The sequence below is a fragment of the Nuphar pumila genome, chromosome 15, assembly GCF_984573655.1.
Source record: "Nuphar pumila chromosome 15, dmNupPumi1.hap1.1, whole genome shotgun sequence".
NCBI lineage: Eukaryota > Viridiplantae > Streptophyta > Magnoliopsida > Nymphaeales > Nymphaeaceae > Nuphar > Nuphar pumila.
The window spans coordinates 29,059,149-29,081,823 of NC_143263.1; the positions used below are offsets into that span (position 1 = coordinate 29,059,149).

The 22,675-nt window shown below is 36.8% G+C and overlaps 1 protein-coding gene across 1 annotated transcript in view; it reads left to right on the forward strand.

The window, feature by feature from the left end:
- Positions 1–22,353, forward strand: part of LOC149814960 (threonine--tRNA ligase, mitochondrial 1-like) — a 90,063-nt gene extending 67,710 nt beyond the window's left edge. The window contains exons 15-21 of the mRNA XM_089989567.1: positions 8,721–8,807; positions 10,346–10,438; positions 11,966–12,058; positions 12,135–12,356; positions 18,151–18,222; positions 21,712–21,783; positions 22,049–22,353. Of these exons, the coding sequence (XP_089845693.1) occupies positions 8,721–8,807; positions 10,346–10,438; positions 11,966–12,058; positions 12,135–12,356; positions 18,151–18,222; positions 21,712–21,783; positions 22,049–22,189 (780 nt within the window). The 3' untranslated portion in view covers positions 22,190–22,353. The remainder of the gene's footprint in view (positions 1–8,720; positions 8,808–10,345; positions 10,439–11,965; positions 12,059–12,134; positions 12,357–18,150; positions 18,223–21,711; positions 21,784–22,048) is intronic.
- Positions 22,354–22,675: the final 322 nt, after the last annotated feature.

A 22,675-nucleotide genomic window follows, 5' to 3' on the forward strand; every position in this document is an offset into this window, starting at 1 on the left:
GGTACAGAATGTTGGGCTGCCAAAAGACATCATATTCAAAAAATGAGTGTAGCTGAGATGCATATGCTTAGATGGATGTGTGGAAATACAATAAAAGATAAGATTCGAAGCGAGGAGATACGTAAGAAGGTAGGCGTTGCATCCATTGAAAATAAGATGAGAGAGAATCGTTTACGGTGGTTTGGACATATTCGGCGAAGGCCTAATGATGCTTCAGTTAGAAGGATGGAGAAATGGGAAAATATATTAGTTAAAAGAGGTCGGCGTAGGCCTAAGAAGACTTGGATGGAGATGATAGGAAAGGATATGAATGCTTTGAACCTCACCGAGGACATGGCATTGGATAGAAATGATTGGAGGAGAAGGATTCATGTGGAGGACCCATAATGATTTTCTTTTTTTGGTTCATATCGCCGACCCCAATTGTTTTGGGATGAAGGCGTAGTTGTTGTTGTTGTTGTTGTTGTTGTTTTTATGCAAGATTATGTGTTGTTGTTCTCAATGAGGTGAGATCACTAGAAAGGAAAGCTAACAAAAGCTAGGGTGTCTTCTGGAGAAGTTTAGTTGAAATTCCTAAACCATTTTATTTAGAAACTTGAGTTTAAATATGTTTCTAGACTCAGTTACATGGGGCCTTCATTGAATACCAAAGACATGCAAATGAAAATTGCTCGGTCCCTCCTTTGTCCTGCCTCTTCTAACCATTTCTTCCAACCTAGAGGTTCTAGCTGGGGACAATCAATATTCATCCAGCTAAACCTGAGTCAATTATGAGCAGCATGCTTTGGCTCAATAAGCTAATCACCTTTGAATTTAAGGTATTCATTAATGTCCTTTTTATTTCTATTTATCTTTTGCTGTAGTTGTATTATGGTTCATCAGCTTCTTCATGTAACTTGATCTTTCTATGTGACATTGTTATGAAGAAGTTTGTACTTTTTCTACTCTGAACTTGCAATTTTTTATTCTGTCAACTCTTTAGACTATATGTTTACTGAAAAACATGGTTTGAGACAAATTATATATTTTTTTTCTTTTAAAATCAAAAGTTAACAAAACCTGGTCCGAGTCACCGAGTTGACCCACCGAGTCACGAGTCAATAAAGAACGAGTCGAGTTTCGAGTCACGGGTTTTAAAACCTTGGTTTGCATGTTTGAATTTAGCAAGACTTGAACACTTCTTAATGTTGACGCTACTAATGAGCCAAGACATAATTTTGGCATGTCCTATTTTTCATTCCTTCAACTTTTTCTTATAAGTGGTCATTGCTTTATTTTTCTCAACCTCTGTAAGAGGTACCTCTTTTTTACCCTCTACTTTGGTAAGGATTAGTTTGGGTTTCGGATCGGTCCCATCCACTAATTCCCACAACCTTTTTTCCCGTATGAGATGCTTCATAATTGAAGCCCATGTTACATAGTTTGAATTATTGAGTTTGATGGGTTTTATGATGACATTTTCATTCTCATCCATTTTATAAGGGTAAAGATAAAGAAAAAAAGACTAAAGAGAAGGAGAAAAAGTATAGAGGAGAGAACAAGAGCAAGGGTGGAAATCACAAGCACTTCACCACCATGCAAACTCCACCAATCAAGAGCACGAACACTCCTTTTCCATGCAAGCACCATCAACCTATTTTTTGAAAACAATCACGATCTTACTAATACTTGAATAAGAATTGCAATATATCTTTAGTACTTTCAAATTTGGAGTCGCACACTTTCCAATGTACTAAAAACAATTTCAGCTTGATCACCAAGATCTGATACCATGTAAGGAAATGAATTCTTTCAAATATGTTCACTCAATCACCAATAGTGGACACTCAAGAGAGTTCCACCAAAATGCAAAAATGAACACTCAAAGAACCACAAATGGGTTCTAACTTCTCTCACAAACACCCACTAAAGGAAAACAAAAACAAGAGATAAAAAATGATGATTTTATTTATCTCAACATATGCAAGATTCATACATTTGTAGTGGGGCTTTGCCCCATATTTATACACGAAGTGAAGGAGGCCATAGAGTGTCATTGGGACCCCAACGGTTCCCTATGTTTACTAGTCAACATGTGTTGACTAGCTTAAATGCAACCATAAAAATAAAGAAAACCTAAAGAGACTGTTCCTAGTTATTATATATATATATACATTTACATTTTTACCCGACTTTAGAAATAGACATGGATGACCCATATGTAGTGTGAAACGTGCTACTGCAAGGATGACAGCTGCTTAGAATAAATTCATAAGCAGTCATATGACATGATGTCTGAGTCTAGTAGCCAACTAGAGGAACTATCAGAGATATTTACATAAGCAATATCATAATAAGAAAAAGGATCAGTGGAATTTGATGCAACGGCTGATTGAGTTAAAAAGCTGCTGGATTTGCTACTGATATGCTCAAGACTTTGCGCCTATCCACCTACTGCCCCACAAGAAGAAAACTGGGTTGAATGCTACAACTACTATATTACTGCATCTCCTTACACTTAGTCTCTCCACTAGGTGATGCTGCAAAAGCTCCAAACTTATTATTCTTTATTGGGAATGTATTTTTCATATGCTCAAACTCTCTGTAATAATGGCACCGAATCGTGCTCATATTACCTTTAAAACCCCCAATCCTCCCACCTCATCTGCTTTATGACCGTCTAGTGATTGCTAGTACTATCTCTATAGGGAAAGCACTGAGACTAATTCTTAGTCTCTTCAACTAACAACTCAATAAGGTTCTAAATCAGTGTGGGAATAGGGCGATAGAGAATACTATTCTGCGCACTGTCGAACTCAGGGTGTAATTGACTTGTTGGTCCCTTGTTTCACAATCCTACTTTTTATGTTCTATGCACTCTTTTCAATTAGCACACTTATTGTTAGGCATTATCAGGGCTAAGGCATGACATTACTACTGAAATTTAGCATAGAACACCTGCATCAATTCATTTGCTTACTTTAAAGGCTTTGAGGTCTTGTCCCAATTGGTATATGTGGACCTTGTTTGATTAGTCATAGTCTTGTTTCAAATAGCCCCAAGCATCATTAGCTCCCTCAAACTTCAAAATATTAATCACTACATGTTGCTTCATAGAACCTTGGAGCCATGTTTTAACCTTTTCATTATCCCTCTTCCATTCTTCAAGATTATTTTCATAGTTAGCATCACCCTTTTTTGGTTTCTTTTTTGTTGAGCTTGTGAAGGCTGCAGCGTCGCTCGGCCTGTGTGTCATGTTACACAAAGAGTGGAGAGAAAAGAAGATAAACTGGAGGTCGTGCCCTAGCTTAGATGTCCCTCTTATATATATATATATATATGTTGAGATTACATGGAGGACAAGAATACCCTTTGGTATGAAGCATATTACAACACGATACATAAAAGAGAAAAACCCAAAATACCCTTCAGACCTGATTTCTAATTGGAACAACCCCAAATTGACCCTCAAAAATTGTGGATTTTTTTTTTAACAATTGCAGAAAACCTCCCAAGGACAAGTTGCACATTATAGATTTAATATTCACAACCCATTAACCATTTCAGACATATAATAAATTTAAACCATGAACTGAAATTAAATTTAACTTAATTGAATAGTCTCAATGAAGTTTCACGATGTTCTCAAAACAAAAAGACAAAACATCTATATCTGTTAGAACCCGAGCCACCAGATCCATAACCCTCGAGTCCTCCAGCCGGCCAGTCTCGCCTCAGGACCTGAAAAACATTTTTAGAAAATGAGCAAGAACCGAAGTTCTCGTACGAGACCCTCTAAATTTTCAACAGTAAGGAAATAACAAAAAGTAAATCAAACACAAGTTTAAAAGAAATCACAGGTAACATATCATCAAAACAAACTTACCATTTAAGCAGTTCAAACAAACAATCAACAATTTTATGCTAAATTAAACATTTAGGGATGCATGAAATCAATGCTAAACATTTAGGGATGCATAAATCCATGCAATATGCATGAATAACTTTTTAAGTTAATTTATTCGAATTGTTTTTGCATGCATGGCCATATTTAATGCACACAAATTCTTACAAACTTGCGGATACTCAAAACAGGCAAAGTTCTCAAGGTTAAAGGCGGTTTCCAATTATAACTTAATACACAATTTGTATTTTAATTACTTGATTCTAAACTTCTTCCCCGACTGATATCAGGAATCCACACCATCTATCGAAACATTAGGAATCCACACCTAATGTTGGGACATCAATAAAATTTCACAACTATTGACACCACTTTCTTGGTATACCAATAACTACAGTTGAGTCAACAACAATACCCCCAGACAAAGTAGCTGAAAGTTTCCTACAATCGTGGCTAGGAACACGAACCACACATTGGGTTCTTGGGGACAACAAATGCGCACGGTGTTTAGTATCCTCACGGTCCTCTATGACCATCATCTAAGGTTCTCACCCTTTCAAAGGGACACCAGTGAAAAAAATTTATTACACGGTTTGATATCTTTTACCATTCTTATTCACATAAGGGTTCTTTACACAAGAACAATTATGCAAATCCACAGACAATAACAAATTCGGGCCTTTGTCCTATCAATTTCAATAGTGTAATTAATTCAGAAAAAACAATTTTCAATAAAATCATTTTGCAATGCAAAAATCACAATTTAATATCTCCTAAGCAACACATGCTTACGGCCCTCAATGGCCTATTAGTGGATCAGACATTCCATAATAAATTAGCATTGCAAGATTTTTCAGTGAACATGAAACACATATAATTAGTCAAAAATTCATGTTCGAATCCAGACCACATATATATAAGGTTGTGAAGTTGTTCAAAAGCAAGCAACATATATATATTTTATGTCGTGGATCTATTCAAAAGCAATCAGTTTATGCCGTGAATCTGTTCAAAAGCAATCAACACAAATATATATATATATATATATATATATATATATATATATGTTAAGCTGAAAATCTGCTCAAGAACGCTGACAACACACACATACAACATAACACAAACTGCATAGCGTAAACAGTGTAATGCAAACAACATAATGTAGATAACATATACAGACAACATAACATAGACCGCACAGCTTATGCAAACGGCATATACAGACAGCATGTGCATACAATAGGTGAAAGAGCACATGCATACGGCGTATGCGGACAACATGTGCAAATAGCACATGCATGGGCAGCAAGTGTAAACAACATATGACAGCATATATACATATGTATATACTGTTGCGAATCTGTCCATAACGCAGACAATATATATATATATATATATATATATATATATATATATATATATATATATATATACACACACACACACACTACTGTGGACCTATCCAAAACTCAGGCAACACTTGTATATACGTAAGTATATGCTGTTGCGAATCTGTTTATGACGCAGACAACATATATATACACAAATATATGCTGCTGCGAATTTGTTTATGACGCCGACATCATATATATACACAAATATATGCTGCTGCAAATCTGGTTATGATGCAGATAGCATATATATACGCAAATATTTACTGCTGCGAATCTCGTCAAGAACGCAGCCTGCACATGTGTGTACACAATATGTGTTGTGAATCTCATCGAGAATGCAGCCAGCACATGTGTGTACACTATATGTGTTGTAAATCTAATCAAGAATGCAAAAATATATGGAATATACATGCAGGAATTTGCAGACATGTTCAGGGATGCAAAAAATTGAATTGAAGCATCAAGAACAATAAAAATATACATGATATGCATGCAGAAATTTTCAGACAGGATTTGGGATGCGAAAACTTGAATTTAAGCATCAATAACGATAAAAATATTCATGGTATGCATGCAAAAAAAATTTTGACATAATTAGGGATATAGAAACTTAGATTTAAGCATCAAGAAAGATAAAAGTATTCATGGTATGCATGTAAACATTTTTAGACCTGTTCATGGATGCAAAAAATCAGTTTTAAGCTATGTCACAGGGATTCGGCTAGGAGGGTGCCGCACCCGCGTCGACGCGACTCGACGCGGGTGCGGGTGCGGATGCCGCACCGGGTGCGGTCAACCCGATCCTGGGTGCGTTGACCGCACCCAGGATCATTAAGGTCCATTTTAAAAAAAAAAAATTTGCCCAAATGGGCTTCTCGAATTTTTTTTTTTCAAAAAATTATGCTGAATCAGCTGCTGACAGTCTGTCAGCAGCTGACAGATGGCTGCTGCATCTGTCAGCAGCTGTGCTGACAGCTGCTGTCAGCAGCTGTGCTGTCAGCTGCTGCATCTGTCAGCTGCTGACAGTCTGTCAGCTGCTGACAGCAGCTGACAGCTGCAAAATAAAAAAAAACCCTTATTCCCCGACCCCCTTTATATATATATATATATATATATATATATATATTACATTTTTTCCCCTGCCGCACCCCCGCACCCGGGTTTTTTGGAAGTACCGAATCCCCGCACCCGCACCCGCGCCCGCACCCGCACCCATGTGACTTAGGTTTTAAGCATCAAGAACACCAAAAATACATGGAATATGCATGCAGAAATTTGCAGACATGTTCAGGGATGCAGAAAATCAATTTTAAGCATCAAGAACATAAAAAATACATGGTATATACATGCAGAAATTTGCAGACATATTCAAGGATACAGAAAAACAATTTTAAGCATCAAGAACATAAAAAATACATTGTACATACATGCAGAAATTTGCAGACATATTCAGGGATGCAGAAAATCAATTTTAAGCATCAAGAACATCAAAAATACATTGTACATACATGATAAATTTGCAGACATGTTCAGAGATGCAAAAAATCAATTTTAAGCATCAAGAACACCAAAAATGCATGGTATATACATGTAGAAATTTGTAGACATGTTCAGAGGTGCAGAAAATCAATTTTAAGCATTAGGAACACCAAAAATACATAGTATATACATGCAGAAATTTGCAGACATGTTTAGAGATGCAGAAAATCAATTTTAAGGATCAAGAACACCAGAATGAATTCTCTCCAAAGCCTCTATCTGACCCTCTGATGACCTTTTGATTTGGATATGAATCTGATACCCTATCAAAGCAATAAATGAATTGCACATGATGGAATGTGAAGCACTTGAAGATAAAAATTCATTAGAGAGCAGAGGAAATGAAAGGCTACAACATGTATATGGGGCGACCCCTCATCCTAACGACCTATCTAAAAGTGGAAGGAAATGATATCTTAACAACATTACAAACGAGGAGAATGATGCCCTTATAAATAATGAAAATAGACATGAAGGCTATTACCCAATAATAGTACACTAATATTACATTTCTCAACGGGACGAACAATAAAATCTTCACCAAAAGGAAGAGGGAAGCCCATCCATTCTTCAAAATTGTGTGTGCATACGTGTGCACGTGCATGTCTTTTCTGTGCATGTGTATATAAATTATTTACTATCCTTGTGGGAATGTCAAAAACTCTATTTTTTTTTATTTTACTTTTTTTTTGCACATCTAACCCTCCAATTGTGATCTACATGTTTGGTTTAGTAGAGACTGGCTCTTGGATCATTTTCTCTCAACATGTATGTCAGATTGTCCAGAGAAATCAATGTCCTACATTGTATCAAATTTTTGATCCTCAAAAATTCATATTTTTACATTAAAAAAATACGATCCAAGGGTTGATTCCTGCTATTTTGATCATGCTGAAGGCATCCATGGGGTTAGATGTGGTCAAGACAGCCTTCTATGAGTTCCAATTAGGGGGTTACCCACGAGGGTAGCAAATAATTTACCCATAATATATATATATATATATATATATATATATATATATATATATATATATAGAGAGAGAGAGAGAGAGAGAGTCTCATTCCCACATCCATATCCACGTGGCATATATGATTTGTATCCACTACAACACAAAAGGTTCTTGAACTGACATATACATATATTATGACGGTTGGATGCATTTAGTAGTAACTGAACTGTTTGCTAGGTGAGTGCAGGTTTCATGCTTCATCTCATACATAACTTCTCTAGGATGAGAAAGCTATGTATGGCCTTTCTTCTTGAACTGATTGTGTTGGTCCCCATGGTAGAATCAGTTGGGGAGGCCTGAGAGGTGGTGGTTTACACTTACTGAAAAAATTGAATCAAACTTAATTTCTGGCCTATTTATGGATTTGTGTGTTACATTTTTTCTGAGGAATACTGTTGGGTGGGGAGATTCTAAATTTAAAAGTTAGCTTATTTTCTTCTACAGATTTAGTGTCCTGAAATCCTATGGCTTGTAAAAATTTTGTAAGCATTCCATTTTGTGGGTTTCCATTAACATGTGTTCACCATTTCTAAGTGAAGAATACCAGTGTATCATGCACAGGATTTCTGAATGTTCTTGTAGTTCTAATGCTTATACATGGAGGTCTGTTCTTATATTGGTTGTTACTAGGCCTTGTCACAGAATGTTCAGAAATAATTGTCAGTATCATGTATAATAATAGAATAATTTGTTAACATGCCATGGAAGAATCCCTGATAACTTGTTTAATTACAATCATGACCTTATTGTACTTTTATATTATGGAGTGATGTTACTCTTTCACCTCTTCAAAATGATGGTACTGGCATTCATTCTTTAAGCACAAAGGAGATGTTCTCTGGACTCTTTGCTAATGTTTTTTATTATGTGTTGTCATGTATTGATCTTTTGCAGATAAAAGATGAAGTCAGGTCTGTGTTGGATTTTATAAATTATGTCTATGATGTTTTTGGTTTCACATTTGAGTTGGAGCTCTCAACGGTATGGTATTTTTCCACTTTCAAAGATCTCTTGCATCTGCTAAACAATAGTTTGTTCAATATAAAGTTAGTTTATTGTTCCATTTTTCTATTAATATCTTATCTTTTAATAATGTTACATACTTTTTGTTTTTATTTTTTCTGGGTCTTTGTTTCAAGTACTTGAGTTCATGATTCTTGGTATTTTGTCTTACATGGAGTAGCATTAGTCACTGTTACTGGGTTAATATGATTCTATTTGTGTACTTTATGTGCTTCATTAAGTTATGTTCGTGTTATGCATTATGTTGACCTTAAATGGTTTTGTAAATTGCAGCTACATGTTTCTCATTCTTTTCTTGTCTGTTTGCTGTTATATTGTTCAAGTTCTCCAGATTTGGTTCTCATGCATATAACCTTTGATTATCTTGTTGAATCTATGAGTGGTTCCATGGAATGGGCTTTTTATTCCCAAAAATTTGCACTTCTTGATTCAAATCCTGCAGAATGGAAAAAGCTTTGTAAAGCCACATCTATGTCTGCGTATGGAATGACTCAAGAAAAACATTGGTGAATATTAAACAAGTTTAACGATCATACAGCTGCTGATATCAGAGTCCAGACTTGTTGCAATCATACATATGGTGGGAAGATGGGCAGAAAGGAATAAATATCACCAAAATTATCTTAATAAAAAAGAGTAAACCAATGTCACAAATCTCTAGTTTGAAACATGAATCCCCAAGCAACATGCTTTAATACCATGTTAGAATAGAACTGAGCTCGAGTGTGAAAATATCAACTTGTGTGTTATTCCTTTGCGTAATTCATTAAAGGCATTTGTCTTTTTCATTGTATTACCTTTTATGGTTAGTATTGTCATTTATTCTTTTATTCTGTAGATCGTAGTCTTTTTTATTTTTTGTTCTCTTGTACTATGCATCTTTGTATTGTTTTCTTTTAACAAGACTTGCACTATATTGTACTATAGGGAGAAAAACATAGGGAAGTTCATGTATATGTTAATATTAGTACATTCTGTTGTGTTAAAATGTTCAGTAATTTTTATATGTTGCCTTCAATCGTTGGATGGAATAGCAGTCTTTACATATAGCTCATATTTATTGCTTGAAAAGGACTTGCAGGTTCAGTTCATATGCAATCTGTTTTGAACTGCACTGCTAGAATTGGACCTTATCTGGCTTCATAATCATGTAACCACTGAACAATTGTCAGTGGTTAGTGTTGGGTTGTTAAGTAATTGGTGTCAAAAGGTTTTGCTGGCATTCTTTCACAAGATACCAATCATGCCATTTGTTACCATGTGCTCTGTCTTAGAGTTAATTTCTTAACAAAGTGTCATTTTGTGACAGGTGTTATTATGATTTCATTGTTGTTAACTAAATGAAATGCATTTATCTGAGGTCTTTTCCTTATTTTTCTTTGTTGTTCATATTATTTTCTTGTTGTAACCCATGACTTGCAATATGGTGAAGCTGTCCACTGGTTTAATTGTGATTCCAATATCCCTATGTTTTGATTTCCTTTTCATATCTCTAGAGGCCAGTGAATTACTTGGGTGATATTCGGACATGGGAAAAGGCTGAGGCTGCCCTGTCAGAGGCACTAAATGAGTTTGGTAGGCCATGGCAGGTAACTAGGATTTTTTTTCTTGTTTCTTATTTATCTTATTTTGCTTTTATTTTGAGTGAGTGCATGCCATTTTGATTTTGCTCTTGTTATATGTGATGTATGGTATATAATCTGTTTATTATTTTTATATTGCTATCTGGGGAGACTTCCTCTGTCGTGTGGCTGTTTTTCATTGCCTTGTTTGTTTTGTTCTTGTATGGAAGTGTAGTTTATGTCTTGAACTACTAACCCACTAAAATAACAGAATCTTTGTCTTCATGGTTTTGTGTCCCATAAAATTATCCAACGTAGCCTGCCTATCATGAAAGTGTTTACTACAAGTCTTTAAATATGTTCCAAAATACATGGATAGATATGAGCCACAACATTAACTTTGGTTGACCTGATGGGATTCTATTCTCTTGTTGAGATTTAAACGAGTTCAATCATGCCCTTGCAAGGATGCAGAACTGCATCCTCGTAAGAGCATGGCTTCTTGTTCTTTATTTAATATCATGACATACAAACAATGATCAGTATCCCAAATTGTGGTCTTTTAGTGAAATAGTTGTTGATATCTGACAAACTGTGTGCTTATGGCCTACATTTGTTAATACATGTGTACCTTTATTTTTACATTGCTATGTGGTTTAGGAGGTTTCAATTGGGATGAAATTGTGCTATATTATGGCCTTGATAACAATCAGGCCCATATACATGTGTATATGCATATACCTCCAAATTTGATGAGCTTGTTCTGGCAAACTAGTCCATTGAATACTTGGCAACTGCGACTAACAACCTCACAGAACATTACAATGCCCGCAACTGATGTGCCTGCACGTTCTATTGGTTCAAATTGGAAACTCAGGATTAGGCGTGTTGTTCCCTGCTCCCTCTCTCTCATATATACCTCGTTCCAACCGTACACTTTTTGGATGGAGAAAGTGCAACTACTTCACACTGTATATTAGAACTCATTAAAGCTTGATTGCATCATTATGCTTAATAAAAGGAATGAGGGAAGTGAAGGTAGCAAGATAGTTGGAAGGGAGAAATGCTTTGAAGAGGCATCTGTTCCCATGTAATGGTCAATCATTCTTGACTGAATTGAGCTGGACCAGTGTGTCTGTGCATGCACATATGGATGTTTATGGAAATTATGTGTTAATGCATTCTAAGATTCTTTACATTCCTAGAGTACAAATAAGAAATTTAATATGCTTCCTATGAGATTATCAAAATTACCATAAATTGAAATCATGGCATTTCAAAGTTTATTTGGAGTAATGTTTAGACAAGTTGCATTTCCATCTAGTTTGTTGTAGGTGATATTCTTCATGAACTTTCTTAAATGAGCTTTATGTGACTGTTTTATTTCTGTTTGGGGAACATTATAGTAGTGATCATGTTTTGGTCACTAATGTATAACTAAGGGAAAATATCTCTAGGTAAACCAAATGGTATTGATTGCAAGTAGTTGATCTTCATGTCTTTAGCTTCCTGTTCAACCAGCTATGTAACTAGTCCATTAAATTTTGTTGTCAGATCAATGAGGGTGATGGTGCGTTCTATGGGCCAAAAATTGATATTGGTGTTTTTGATGCTCTTAAGAGGAAATTCCAGTGTGCGACTCTTCAGGTCTGTCTGTCACCTGTTTTATTAGTTTTTTGTAGTTATATGCCACTACTGAACTTGAAATTCTCTCTGTTGGCAGCTGGACTTTCAGCTTCCTTCTCGTTTCAACTTATCATACTCAGCTGAAGATGAAGCTAAAAGGGAGCGTCCTGTTATGATACACAGGGCTGTCCTTGGATCTGTTGAGCGCATGCTTGCAATACTTTTAGAGCACTATAAAGGAAAATGGCCATTCTGGTTAAGTCCTCGGCAAGCAATTGTCTGTCCTGTCTCAGAAAAGTCTCAGTCTTACGCAATACAGGTTCGAAACTTGCTGAAATGGCAATGAACAGATTGATTAGGGTGGAATGAACAGATTGATTAACCGGCTCATATTTATTTAAAAGCTTGTTGCTTCTCTTGCTCTGTTGTGTGATCTCTGAAGCATTTTTCTGTTGACTAGGTTGTTTACTGATGGAACCGGTATTAGATAAATTGTGCACAACCGCTTCTACTAGGGCTTCACAATTTATGGTTGTGATAGTGGTGTCAGTTTACTGTATATGAAAGAAAGTAAAAGAGGTAAAGAAATTCTGTTCCAAGGGCTGCTTTTGTATGTGTCAGGAATTTCTCTACTACGTTGATTGAGATACTAAGTGGCCTACTATGCAGCTAGTTTACCAATGGGGGCTCTGGTTGTCTGGTAGGAGCAGTTAGTACACATCACCTTGTGTTGGGGATGTTGCAAGTTCAAAACCCAATGGTATAGTGATATAACTGGTGGGGGTCTGCCTAACCCCAGCTTACCTATAAAAAAAACTATGCAGCTATGTTTGTCTTATGTGAAACACATGCCATATTGCTATGCCCTATATGGTTCTGTATTCCTCAGTAATATTTGCTGATGAAGAAGTTGAACCTCTGAAAATGCCACACATTTACTGTAAGAAGAAGCATCTTTCACCTAATGGCAATGTTTCCTTGGGAAATTTATTTGTGATGTAGTTTGTTATGAACTACTTGTGCATAAATATGAATGGTTGAAGTGACACCTAAGTTCTTATTCATCTGTAGTTATTGTTTATAAATTATAATTTACTTTGTGAGGAGCCATTACAATGTTAATGGATGTGCTAAATGTTAGGAACCATTTTGGTGGAAACCACCATGCTAATCAATATTGTCAATGCTTATGATTGCCTAGAAGATAAAGAGAAATAATGGGGAGTACTTAGATGGCAAGTAGATCATTCTGCTATTTTGTAAATGAATATTCTTAGCAAGTATCGGGAGTAGCATTAGTTCTGTCCAACTCACTAATATCCTTAAGTGGTAAGTTCAAAATCTTGATCTACTCATTGGCACCAAACAAAGCATGTAGGAACACATTTAAAGCTCCAACTTTTTTAGCTGTTGACTTAGAAACTTCCCTCTCTTTGGCACATTGTGGAAGTTTTACGAAAAAGAGACTAAGAAATTATCTGGAACATTTGATCTATTGCCCTATTTTCATTTGCCATATGGTACAAGCCATCTCTAAACTCCCTAAACTTGATAAACTGTAACTTTTCTTTGGAGACAACTGCATTTATGAATCAGGCCAGGGTGTGATATGGAGCAGTCTAATAAAGACCTTTTGGTATGGTTTTTATTAGTTTTGTTTTTTTGAAACAGTTAGTTTTTTATTGTGATAGCCTTTTGACTAGAATTGGTTTTCTTCACTAGATGGTACCACTGGTTGTGAAAATTGCCTCCTACCATATCACTTGTTCAATCATTTGCTTAGGAGCTAGGACTGCATGAATAGCTTGGATGCTTTAGTCAGATGGAAAAGTTAGGAAGTCCTTGCCCTTCTCTTCTATCCTTGATGTTGCATGTGGACCATACTAATCTAGAATTAATTTCGTAGTTGATTAAAAAGTAGTAAAATTTTTCATCTCATTGCGCAAAAAATGTCAATTTAAAAGCCTTAGAAGAAAGTGTTCACATTATATGCAGTGGTGCTGACAGCCACCCATCTTGGCATTTCTTGAGATGGGCATGGTCTCCATCTCAAGAAATGTTAAGATGGATGGCTGTCAGCAGCGTCAGCGATGCTGCATCATGCAGTGCTACTGCGTAAAAAATCCCCTCTAAGACAAATATAGATCTTTATGATTAATTGGTTCACTCAATAGAGGGATCTCAATTGATTGTGCTTTTTTTTGGGTACTGATTTCGTCAAATTTTTTAATTATTCCTGTGAACACAAGTGAAAGATCTTTTTTTTAGTTTTTGTTTATCATATTTTTATTATTGCTAAAACACAATTTTACGTACTATATTTTTTAGAAGAAAGGTCAGACAAGCTTTGCAAGTGTGTTACTATGAATGCATCCAAATGTATAACTTAGAGACCTTGCACTCAATATTATCAATCTTGATTGTGTGCATAATTGCATATACTTTATTTAGATAATAAACTTGGATTTAAAAAATCTTATATATTGTGCATATGTGTGTTGTTAGAGAAGCTTTCATTTGAAGAATTATGATATCTAAAATTTGGGGAAAAGATACTCCTTCAGAACCTTCTTTCGGTCTTGGTTGTTTTTCCTTCTTGAAGTTCAATTCAAGGCTTGGCTACTGTGCTTGAGGCTCTACCTAGACAATCTGTGTTATCCTTTTCATCATATTTAATCAAGTTTATTTTTATGATTTGTATAATAAAATGCCGGTCCCAAGCCCGAATAAAGGAGGAGGGTTGTGGTAGGCCTGTGACAGCCAGCATAAAAACTTAGTCATACCCTATGATTATGAACCAATATGAGAATTTCGTTAGGGCGTTCCCTACTGAGCGACGCGTTGTACTCTATAGGCCCAGAGGCAGTGATAAATGGGCAAGGGTTGCTAGGTCGTCGCCCGGAAGCGACGCATCACACCGGCGCCCGGGTGTGGTGTCAAATAGGCAAGGGTTCCCTCACTTTGTTGGACGGGTGGGGGTAAAGAAGTTAGTCCTAGACCATAAAATTAGGCTAGCCACTTGGAACATAGGATCTTTAACTGGTAAGTTGGTAGAGTTAGTAGATGTTATGTGTAGGAGAAATATTGATATTTTATGTCTTCAAGAGACCAAATGGGTAGGTGAGAAAGCAAAAGTGATAGAACCTTGGGGATACAAGATTTGGTATACAGGAATAAATAGGAATAGGAATGGAGTAGGTATTGTTATGAGTCGTGAGTTTATAGATAATGTAGTTGAGGTCCGTAGGAAGGGTGATAGGATTTTACTTATTAAATTAGTATTAGGTTCGGATATTATTAATATTATTAGTGTTTATGCATCTCAAGTAGGTTTAGATGATTCCATTAAGCGTCAATTTTGGGAAGATTTAGATGGAGTAGTACAAGGGATATCTTATGGAGAAAGGCTTTTCATCGGCGATGACCTTAATGGGCATGTAGGCATTAGTAGGGATGGATTTGAGAGTATCCATGGAGGCTATGGCATAGGAGAAAGAAACGAAAGTGAAGAAAGGATTTTAGATTTTGGTTTGTCCTATGATATGATCTTAGCAAATACTTGGTTTAGGAAGAGGGAGTCTCACCTAGTAACATTTAAAAGTGGGGTTAATACGAGTCAGATAGATTTTTTCCTACTTAGAAAAAGAGATAGGGGTTGTTGCATCGATTGTAAGGTTATACTGGGAGAAAATGTAGCTACACAACATAGAGTCTTAATTTTAGATCTTAGAATTAGACAATGCCGCAAAAGGGATAGACATAGGATAGATCCTAGAATTAAGTGGTGGGCACTGAAAGGAGCTAAACAAGGAATGTTTGTAGAGCAGGTAGTTAAGGAAGCTGATTGGTGTCTCGAGGAGGATTCAGAATCAATGTGGAATAAGATAGCGTGTGGCATGAGAAAGGTGGCTAAGGAGGTATTGGGTGAGTCTAAAGGCGATGCACCGCTAGTAAGAATACATCGTGGTGGAACGAGGATGTCAAATTAGCTATTAAGGTTAAAAGAGAGTGTTATAGAAATCTAAGTAAGAGTCGTGATAATGAGAATTTGGAGAAGTATATGATAGCAAAGAAAAAGCTAAAAAAGTAGTTCGGAACGCGAGGGATAAGGTATATAAGGAGGTTTATGACAAGTTGGATACCAAAGAGGGCGAGAAGGATATTTATAGGCTTGCAAAGATGAGAGATAGGAAATCGAGGGATATGGGTATGGTTAGATGTATCAAAGATGAAATGCAAAGGGTTTTAGTCAAATATGAGGAGATTAAGGAGAGATGGAAAGATTATTTTGATAAGCTATTTAATGAAAGTCATGCTCAAGATCTTAGAGACTTCTCTATTCCTTTTCATGAGATGAATCGTGACTTCATGCGCAAGATTCAAAAGAAAGAAATTGCAGAGGCTTTGAAGAAAATGAAATCTAGAAGGGCAGTTGGCCCAGATGGTATACCTATCGAGGCTTGGAAATGCTTGGGAGAGAAAGGTTTAGAATGGTTGACAAATCTTTTTAACAAGATTTGGCGGACAAATAAGATGACTAATGAGTGGAGGAAGAGTATTTTGGTGCCTCTATATAAGAATAAGGGTGATATACAAGATTGCACAAACTATCGTGGTATAAAACTCATGAGTCATACTATGAAACTTTGGGAGAGGGTGATTGAGTCTAGGTTGAGGAAGGTTGTCATGATATCGGAGAATCAATTTGGTTTTATGCCTGGAAGATCAACTATGGAAGCTATACATCTTCTTAGACAACTTATTGAGAGAAATAGAGAGAGGAACAAAGATTTGCATGTGGTTTTTATTGATTTGGAGAAGGCATACGATAGAGTACCTAGGGACGTTCTCTGGTGGACAATGATGAAGAAAGGTGTGTCTCTCAAGTACATTAGTATAATTAAGGATATGTATGAAGGAGTAGTAACCAATGTCCGCACTTGTGGAGGGGTGACAACCAATTTTTCTATAACGGTTGGGTTACATCAAGGATCTGCTTTAAGCCCTTTCCTATTTGCTATAGTGATGGATGAGCTTACGATATCAATTCAAGAAAATGTGCCGTGGTGTATGTTGTTTGATAATGATATTGTTTTGATTGATGAGTCAGCTGGGGTTAATGCTAAGTTAGAATTATGGAGACAGACATTAGAAGCAAGAGGTTTTAAGTTGAGTAAGAGTAAGACAGAATACATGGAATGTCGGTTTAGTAAGCAACGAAGTAGTGATGGGAGTGTAGTGAAGCTTGGTGAGCAAGAAATATCGGTGGATGATTGTTTCAAATATTTGGGATCTATTATTCAAAAGTATGGAGAAATTGATGGAGATGTAAATCATAGGATAAAGGTTGGGTGGATGAAATGGAAAAGTGCAACTGGAGTGTTGTGCGATCGTAGAATGCCATTGCGGTTGAAGGGAAAGTTTTATAGGACGACTATTAGGCCCACTTTACTATGTGGTACGGAATGTTGGGCTGCCAAGAGACATCATATTCAAAAAATGAGTGTAGCTGAGATGCGTATGCTGAGATGGATGTGTGGAAATACAATAAAAGATAAGATTCGGAACGAGGAGATACGTAAGAAAGTAGGCGTTGCACCCATTGAAAATAAGATGAGAGAGAATCGTTTACGGTGGTTTGAACATATTCGGCGAAGGCCTAATGATGCTTCAGTTAGAAGGATGGAGAAATGGGAAAATATATTAGTTAAAAGAGGTCGGGGTAGGCCTAGGAAGACATGGATGGATGTGATAGGAAAGGATATGAATGCTTTGAACCTCACTGAGGACATGGCATTGGATAGAAATGATTGGAGGAGAAGGATTCATGTGGAAGACCCAGAATGATTTTCTTTTTTGGTTCATATCGCCGACCCCAATTGTTTTGGGATGAAGGCGTAGTTGTAGTTGTTGTTGTTGTTGTTGTATAATAAAATGCTTGGTAAGTTCAAGCTTGTATTACTACTAGTGTAACAGATTGTGCTGAGACCTTTCTGACAGCTTATCCATTTCCTTCATCAGAATATTTCACTGATTTTGTGTATCATGTTATTGTGTCAAAAAATAAAATAGAACTTCATATTATTGTTTTTCTGTTATCTTTTTGGGTGCAGGTTAGAGACCAGATACATAATGCTGGTTATCATGTAGATGTTGATACAACAGACAGAAAGATACAAAAGAAGGTAGTTGCTTATGTTGATTTTGAAATTTTATATCCCTAAAATAACACTTGAAAAACAGTTTATTCTATATAAGTCTACAGAGTTTGGTTTGATATCTTCGTTATATACATAAAGATTAAAAGTACTTTGTTGAGTTATGTATTGGCATGGGTTTCATTTGTACAAATGCCATTTAGGAGTTCAATTTGTTTAAATTAGTCAATTGACCTGCAACATCATCTAGTTAAACTTTAAATATATGAAGAGAAAAAAAATCATTGAAGCACATAAACATCCTGAAAGTAAACCATCAACCATCTCGTGCATGTAATAAACTAGCATGTAATGTATGGTGTAATTCATCAAATGATCAAGTACTATCAATCGTCCGATGATATCTTGTGGTATGTCTACATTACTAGATAGTTTTCATTATTCATGCTGGAATTGATATTTGAATGATAGCTCATCATCCTCATGTTCATATCATTTCTTCTTTCTCAGCCTCCCTTATCTGTGGTATGATGCACTAGTTATTCTCCTCCCTTGGTGCTTTTTGAGCCTTATTTCTGATTGCCTCCAATTGCCATCTTCTTTAAGCATTGCAAGCTTATTATAGATATATATTAGGAAACGCACAAACACATAATATATATAATATACATATTATAATAACTTAAATGCGGAATATATATAAAACTGAAAGACAAACTACAGAAAAAAGGAAAAACAGGAAGAAGAAGAAGAAGAGAGAGAGAGAGAGAGAGTACATCTTCTCGCTGCAACAAACTGAATGAGAAAGAAAGAAAAGGGGCAAAGGCACGCCCGAGAGAGAGAGACTCTTCTACTTCTCGCTGCAACAAACCGAGAGAGAAAGAAAAGGGGCAAAGGCGCGCGCGCGCGCGCGAGAGAGAGAGAGAGAGAGAGAGAGAGAGAGAGAGTGTCTCTCTTCTTCTCACTGCAACAAACCGTGAGAGAGAGAGAGAAAGAAAAGGGGCAAAGGCGAGAGAGAGAGCTCTTTGAGGGCATTGCCCTTCCCCTTTTACATTTCCCATAGCACGGCTGACCATGTAGTCAACAAAGTAAAAGAGGACAAAATTGTCCTTAAGCCTAGTCGGTTTAAGAGTAGGCATGGGCCGCCTAGGCGGTAAAAAAGGGCCCCACTGCCCAAACCTAAAATCCCAGGTGGTGGGGGCTGCACCTAGTTCGCCTAGGCTCCGCCTTTGACAACTAAATGTTCAATCACATCAACCATGGTTTTCTTGTGTTGCCATATAAAGAAATTTACTTTTGGTGGCAGCCACTAGGCTGTATCAACAAATTAATCTGACTGTCTTGGAAATGGGAAGGGTTTGTCATTATGCCAGCCTCATAAGAAAACCTTTCTACCACCCCATCCTCCTACTCAATAATTTTCTTAGTGGTCATAGTAGAACTTGTATGAGGTTGTTCTTTAGAGCTATTCAATGCAAGGAAAACTAGGAAGTCTATATCTGTATATTGCATGTGGAAAAAACTTCATCTTTTGTTTTTTTCATGCTCTTCTTCCTGCTATTCAACCTTATTTCAATCATTTGTTTGTCTTTTTCTTAAATTCTGATTACACCAATAAGTTGTACATTTCTACTTCACAGTAGCAGGGAGATCTATAGAGGTTGCATGTGGTCACACTTTTTGTACCATCAGAAGTTGCTTCAGACAAGACATGCTTTTCTCATGTTGTTATTTATAAATTCTTGTAACAATTTCAAAATTAAGTTCACCTGGTCCATAAATAGTTCTTTCAAGATTTGAAGGATTTGGTTGTTGATGCGGTGAAGGATTTTGATTAGTAAATTATGCCTAACAATTAGCTCTTCTGTGTGGATTTGACCTAGAGTAGATCCTATCTGGCTCCTGCTGTGGTCTTGATCTCATAAAATGAGCTCATTTAGCCAATTCAGCTAGGTCAAGTCAATAATTCCATCAGCTGTAGTGTCTTTATAGCCTGCTCTAAAGCTAGGGATGGCAGTGGACCGGGGGAAAACGGAGCCCCACCCCGCCTCACCCCATTTGGACTGGGGATGGAGGACATGAAATGAGGATGGAGGCAGGGATGAAGGTTAAAATCAAAACCCATGCAGGGATGGAGGTGGGGATGGACTTATGCTTTCCCCCGCCCCGTCTCCGATCCCCGTTAGTAATATAACTAAAATACCTTTAGGGATGGCAGTGGACCGGAGAGAAACGGGGCTCCGCCCCACCCCGTTTGGACCGGGGATGGAGGTTAAAATCAAAACCCGTGCGGGGACGAAGGCGAGGATGGAGGGAAAAATTTTGAGACCGGGCAGGGGTGGAGACCTTGTCCTCTGCCTCCGCTCCGGTCCACTGCCATCCCTATCCAAAGCTCAGATGACTCACTTTAACAATTTCTTTATTGTTGAAAAAATAGAATTGAATATTGTGAAACGCATTGTTCTAGTCTTTGGGACATGAATGTTGTACTTATACTTTAGGACATGAATGTTGTATTTATAACATTTCTAGGTTGCTGCACAAAATCTATGGTAGCATCTTAGTACACTAAACCTATGTCACATGGGTGTGGGTGAGGGTGCGGCACTTTCAAAAAACTTGGGTGCGGGGGTGCAGCAAAAATATAAAAAATTATATATATATATATATATATATATATATATATATATATATATATATATATATATATATATAAAGTCTAAAAGTTGGACATAAATGACACTGGGTGTGTTGACTGCACCCAGGGTCAGGTTGACCGCATCGGGTGCGGGTGAGGCACCTAGTTGAAGAGTCCCTGTGACAGCACTAAACCTTTTTTTCTAGGTGCTGCACATTGTATGTCTGCCTAAATATTGTATTTGTAACATATCTAGAGTGCTTGCTGAATAAAATGCATTGGCTTTAGTTTTGATATTCACAATTAGCATGTTAGTTCACTTTAAAGTTCTTTCTTTCTAGGTTGATTGCCCCTGTCTCAGTTCTAAATTATTTTTCCTTTTGATCTTTGCTCATAATTCAGACGTTTTCTGGCAACCATTTAGGTCCATACTTATCCTGTTACTGAACAGACTGCCTATCATACTTTTTTTGATATTTACACTGAGAAACTACCCCCAGGATCAGAGACATAGCCGCCCTGGCTTTTCCTGCCGTACTTACGGTCGCTGTCCTGTCAGCGTAAAACTCCGTGGGCTTAACCCTTCCCCCAGGGAGTCGCAAATATCAGCTTGTATACCTGACCCACATGAAGTTCACGCCAGTCGACTTTTTGGCTTGTGAAGACAAGTGATAAAAATGAGGATGGCCCATTTGCTTAATTGATTGAGAACTTGTAAATCTGAATCAAAGTGTTTGATTGCATGATTTCTTGTTATATCTGCTTTACCAGTAATTTTAGGTGGCATCTGGTTGTGGATTTTCCATTACTTGAATTGGCTTTCCTATTAGAATCTCGAAAGGATGCCACACATAATCTTCTTTTATTCTCTTCTGTAGGTACGAGAAGCTCAACTGGCACAATACAATTACATACTGGTTGTTGGGGAGGAGGAGGCAAACACTGGAACGGTTAGTCTGATATTTAATTTTATCTTATTCTAAAGTAGATCTGCTTGTGCGGCTAGAGCATAGTTACTATGTCATCTGCTGATTTCACCAGGTGAAGTTATAGATCAGGAAAATCTTTGACTTCTTGTCTAGATAGATAGTGTCAAAAATTATTTACTGGTGCTGTATACGTGAACACTAATACATTGTTTTGGCTACATATATTTCTAGGCAATCATATGCCTAATGCAGGTGCTAATTCCTTTTTATTGTTTCGTGTATTCAGGTCAGCGTTCGTGTAAGGGACAAAGCTGATCATTTTGTAAGGAGCGTGGATGATGTTCTTTCACATTTCAGGGAAGAGGCTTTGCGTCATTCAATTCATAGCCTGGACTGGGACGCTGTGGTGGATCAAAATGGACATTGATGAGTTGGTTCTATTTTTGGCTGTTTGTTCTCCATTTTTTGTGTTTCACATTATTCCTTGTAAGGATTTTTGAAGACCCAAAATTGTATGTTACTACTAATTGAAGAAATGCTCAATCAGTTATATGACACTCTTTTCATATTGATATTCGCTTTACATTGATATCTCATGGGTCAAAGAGGAACATTTGCTTGCATCCAAATTTCTGGCTCACAAGACAAAAGTAATCATGTGGACAAGATATATTTATTTGTTCTCCTTAAAGTATGCATCCTGTTGCATTTTTTCGCTCTCTTTGATCTCAAAGTTGGTTTGTTAGAAAATTTCTTTACTGCAAAGTGGGCGAATATTGTTGCTTATGTTCCTCAGTATGTGATCTCCTTGAAGGATTGTGCTATGTTGGAACTGGTTGATCAGTATCTTTTGGATAATAAAATTTTCAGATGTGTCCATAAGGCTACATTTGGAAGTGAAAAAAAACTCATA